Below are 5,359 nucleotides of genomic sequence, written 5' to 3'. Positions count from 1 at the left end.
ACTACATTTCTAACCTGCTCCCCATGCTCAAGTCAGGCATGTAACAGGGAGAAAAGAGGTTCTGAATTAGCTGAGTTCATCCTGGTAGTCATTTCCCAGTCCTGTGTAGTGGCCTGTAACACTGAACACTTCTCATTGATTTCTACTTATTCCACCTCACTGTTAACTTCATTTAACACCTGGCCTTTGCCATAAAGCAGGGCCAGGTGGGAGTCCTGGAGTGACAATCTGATGACTCTCCTTACACTGATTGTACACTTGACAAGTTATTGCATCCTAGGACTCCTTTATGGATCCTTTCCATAAAGGGTCAAGACGGTAGAAATGGTTGAGCCAAACCCACAGGAAATGAACAGGTCACCTTGCTTCATTACCACCCTTCTTATAAGAAAATACTACAGTGATTTAAAACAGGCAAAGGTTTAAAGGTACACTGAAACCTTTCCCATCTGGTCTTAGAGACACAGAGAACTCATATGTCCTCATTTGTCCAACAGCCTCTCTCTTATACCTTTCCCCTCCATTTACGGATTTTATTTTAAAAAAGAATAGGTCTGTAGGCAGTTGATGTAGACAGACCATGCTAAGTCTTGAGCTTTTGCCAGCTGTGTCTGGCTCACCAAGACCACACTTGTAAGCTATGTTGTAGACACATTGTTACGGCCTCAAGCCCTAGATTGTGTGGCCATATACACTATTCTTGGTAAGTAATACTAGCCCCGAGTGAGTTCTTACTTCTCACTGTGTCAATACAGGAATCTAAGAGGGTCACCTTTAAAAATATTTCTTTTCAAGTGCTTACAAGTCCTTCTCTGTGCCTGCAGGTCAATGGAGTCAGCCAGGTGGTCCCTGTGACCTTGGCCCCGGGTGTCAGTATTTCCTTCAGTGGACAGTATGTTGTGGTTACTACTGACTTTGGCCTGAAAGTCAAGTTTGATGGAAATCACAGAGCAGAAATCACTCTTCCCAGTACCTATATGTCTAAAGTCTGTGGAATATGTGGAAATTACAACGGGCACAAAGCAGATGACTTTCTTAACCCAGATGGAGAGATGGAACCAAACTCAACCAGCCTTGGTAACAGTTGGCAGGTTTACAATGACTCCAGGTAGGACTCCAGCCAGGATGTCAGGTCTTACCTGTTGACTATGCAATGACCAGTGTTTTATGCAACTGTTGCATGGGGGTCAAAAATGTCAGACACACATGGGATAAAATCTATTCTTGTCAGTGTACTTACTTTATCCATCTGGGTAAAGTTTCACAGAAAATTTAACTGTGCTTAAAAAGAGAAAATTTGTTAGAATCCTAGAATTGTTTAGGCTGGAAAAGACCCTTAATGTCATCGAGTTCAACAGCTAACCCAGCACTGTCATATCCACCGACAAGCCATGTCCCCAAATGCCACATTTAGGCATCTTTTCAATACCTCCAGGGATGGTGACCCCACCACTTCCCTGGGCAGCCTGTTCCAATGCCCAAAAATCTTTTTGGAGAAGAAATTTTTCTTAATATCTAATCTAAACCTCCCCTGGTGCAACTTGAGGCCATTTCCTCTTACCCTGTCACCTGGAAAAAAGACTGTCCCCCATCTCACTACAACCTCCTTTCAAGGGAGCTGCAGAGAGCAAGGAGATGTCCCCTGAGCCTTCCCCTCCTCAGGCTTAACAACCTCAATTTCCTCAGCCACTCCTCATAAGGCTTGTGCTCCAGACCCTTCACCAGCTCCGTTGCCCTTATGTGGATACAGCCCAGCACCTCAATGTCTTTCTGGTAGTGAGAGGCCCAAAACTGAACATAGGAATCAAGGTGTGGCCTGAAGAGTGCCAAGGACAGGGGAGCAATCCCTTCCTTCTTCCCCCTTCAAATCTTACTGCACATATGCTTTGTGCCCAAAGAGAGTCCAGCTGGGGTGAGGAGGTTGTTTTTGTTCCCTCACATCATAATGTTTTCTCAAGAAAAGCTCAGGCTTCTGCTGGGCTCAGGCAGCCAGTACCATCCCTGTGGCCTCACCATGGGGAGGGCTTTGTCCCTGTTGCTCAGGTCTGGATCCTGCCAGGTGCTGGGCACTGCACACACAGCACCCATATCTTCACATCACATACTCCTCTGGGCCTGAGTTTTAGGGTTACTTACACATTGGGGTTTTCAGGAACAGCAGCCAATTAAATCAGAAAAAAATACGGTTTTGTTCATGTCTCCGTAAGTGGTCTCTTTAGGCACCTTAATGCAAGCCAGGGCACACAGCTGCAAGCAAACAACGTTCCCATACAAGAAATACTGCCTTTCTCATTTGCTTTGCCTTGCTGATAGGAGAGAAAGGTCTTGGGGGCTGCTTTTGTCCCCTACTGCTGTTTGAACAAACAGAAAGAAAGAGTATGTTAATTACAGACACAGGCCAGACAGAGAGAATGATCTGTGAGTTTTAGCATTGACTTGGCTAAATTCCTGTTTTACATTTAAATTTAAATATTAGTATTTGAATAAAACACTGAAGGTGCCCACTAAGAATTCAGTTATTGTTTTAGTATATGAGTGCTAATACTTGAAGATATTGTTTCAACTCTTCTAAGATACTTGACTTGTTCATAATTATTTCCCAATATGTTATTAAATAACGATAGGAGTTGAACTTTGCTTTCACTTTCTAATTCCCCTTCCATGTAAACAGCCTGACTTATCGGAAAGCCAAAAATAAATACCTGGGTTTTGTCCAGGCCTCTCAAATACTATCAGGTTGAGATAATTTTAAAATCTGAATCTTTATCCCAAGAGTTTGAACCAGAGGGATTAGAAATATGTCATGTTTAGTCTGGGAAGAGACCTGTGATTTTGGTAGATGTGATTTCAAAAGCATCTCAGGTGCTAGTGAATCCCAAGTTGATCTGTTAAGTTTTCCACATCTTTTTTCTTTTTTTCCACATTAGGTGCTCACCAGATGATGGCCATACTCCAAACTGCACTGATGATGAAAAACACATGATTCAAAGCAATGCCTACTGTGGTCTGATCACAGATCCAAATGGTCCATTCCAGAACTGCCACTCATTAGTTGATCCACAGAGTTATTTTGAAGATTGCCAGTATGATCTCTGTGAACTTCATTTGAACAATGAAGCCCTCTGTGAAAGCCTACAGGCTTATGCAGACGTGTGCCAAGCTGCAGGAGTCCAGCTGGCACCATGGAGAAATGCAACCTTCTGCCGTATGTATCAAAGATTGCTAAAAATTGCCACTTGTCAGGAGGGTATAATGAGGATTTCCTGAAGGCAGAGCATTACAACACTGTTTTGAATTCATCTAACACTGAGAATCTTGACTGATCAGGCCAAAGATTTCAGGGTTATATGTAGTTCCTCAGTTTGATTTCTTTGGGAAGATGCTAGTGAATGTAGTTCAGCTGCTTTGAATGAAAGGAAAAAATACCACCTAATCCATCTTAAAATAGAAGGGAGACCTTGCCGTTGAATTTCTCTCTGCAAAGAGAGCAGGATGAAGGAGGAACACATCTGACAAGCTGAGCAGCAGATCTGGGAAAAAGGGAGGAGAGTGTTGTTATCACTATCAGTGGCACAGACTCCCACATGTATAAGAGAGTAGGGAGTGCTGACCATTCTTCCCTATTGGATGTGGAGGAAAGCATCAGAGTGTCCTGTATAAGCGTAGTCGTTCATGGTTTCAGATGGGAGAGGAGGCAACATGGATAGGCAGCCTGGAATTAAAGGCCAGGACAGAAGTCAAAAGTCTGTGCAATGGAGATTGTAACAATGCTACTGAGGGTGGAGAAGACAGGGAGAATAGGGACGAGATGGAAGAGACAGAAATGCACAGAGGCACAAGACAAAAGGTGTTAAGTATTGAAGTAATAGATAGATGTCTGTGCTAGGGAATAAATAGGAATAATGACTCTTCTTTTTTTAGTATTAGTAAAGAGTAAATAAAGAACATTTCTCAAGAATTCAGGCATATAAGAAAAAACATCCATATTATTTTTGGAACAAAATTTAAATACAGTCTGAAATACCTGAACAGATCTGTTCCCACCAGAAACAAATAAAAGAAACAGGAAATAGTATTTCAGTGACCCATGTGCCTTCTGTGTTGAAAGAGATGGGGAGACTAAAAAGCTTGTCTGAAAACACTGGAATTACTGAAGCCTAATTTCTTTTCTGACTTTTGTTTCACATTTGACTTCAGTCTCTATCTGGAGTGATTTCTTGGCTGGGGATGCTACTAAGGCTTTCCCTCCTAGAGGTTCCATGGTTTCTAAGCAGGAGTGAGCTGTCTCTGCATCTCTTCTTTCTGCTGAAAGAGTTTGCAGGATCTCTTCTCCTTGCCTTGTGCCGATTTCATTTAATGAACCCGTATATATTTTTATCTTCTGCCAACCTCACCAACTTATTTCCTGTAGATCACCTGGTTCAAATTAAGTGAGAGGATGGGCAAAGAAATGTACAATGTCATTGTATTATCTCTGTCTCCTTAGAAAAGCAAGCTAAAGACAGAGTGAGAAAATATGTCATTAAAAATTGTTCCACTTCACATAAACATCTAGAAGCTGAAAAAACAGTGCTTAGGAAGCTTCAGTTCTCAGACCTTCTCGTCAAAATATTGCAGTGTTTAAAGCATCTAATTACAAAGGAGAATGTCATGCATGTCGCAAAATATAAAAATAGAATAGAGCACTTCTACATCCTGATTATTGAACAAACCTTAAAGACCTCAGCGAAGTGAGAAAATAAGAGTTAAGACATTACAACATGACTGGAATTAAATATCAGAACTATAAACTAAAAATAGCACATCTAGGAAAAATAGCTAACATGACACTGATATCCTATGTCCAATGCAAGAATTCAAGAAATCATCTTCATGTCCTAGGAAATGATCTCTGTGAGTAAAAGTATAGATAGCCAAATCTCAAAAGACATTCAGGTGTGGTAAGACAACAAAGACATGCCTGAGAATGCTGCTAATCCCAAGATTCACAAACATTTCAAAAGAAATCAGAATATGATATTAAACAAACCCAAATACTGAGTAATTAAAAAATATTAATATATATATTTATCTTTTGTTACACAGCATTGGCCTGTCCATCCAACAGTCACTACGAGCCCTGTGCTGCAGCCTGCCCTGCCACCTGTGTGGACCCAATGGCTCCCTACAACTGCAGCCTGCCGTGCGTGGAGGGCTGTGTGTGTGACAGTGGGTACCTGCTCTACAATGACCACTGCGTGCCCAGCCAGCAGTGTGGGTGCTGGCACAATGGGCAGCACTACCCCGTGGGCTCTGAGTTCTGGACGGACGACACCTGCTCCTCCAAGTGCACGTGTCCCGCACGGGGAAGCAAAGTCCA

At 42.2% G+C, this 5,359-nt stretch overlaps 1 protein-coding gene across 1 annotated transcript in view; it reads left to right on the top strand.

Annotated features, from left to right (window-relative positions):
* The first annotated feature begins 5,156 nt into the window (after positions 1-5,156).
* LOC121671135 (zonadhesin-like) overlaps positions 5,157-5,359 on the top strand; it is a 22,549-nt gene continuing 22,346 nt past the window's right edge. Inside the window, exon 1 of the mRNA XM_042042380.1 lies at positions 5,157-5,253. Coding sequence (XP_041898314.1) covers positions 5,157-5,253 — 97 coding nt within the window. The remainder of the gene's footprint in view (positions 5,254-5,359) is intronic.

The sequence above is a fragment of the Corvus kubaryi genome, unplaced genomic scaffold, assembly GCF_017639235.1.
Source record: "Corvus kubaryi isolate FWS band 111438036 unplaced genomic scaffold, C.kubaryi_AGA036_p1.0 37397, whole genome shotgun sequence".
Classification (NCBI taxonomy): domain Eukaryota; kingdom Metazoa; phylum Chordata; class Aves; order Passeriformes; family Corvidae; genus Corvus; species Corvus kubaryi.
The sequence above is the reverse complement of the archived record's forward strand: the minus strand, read 5'-3'. Positions and strand labels throughout refer to the sequence as shown.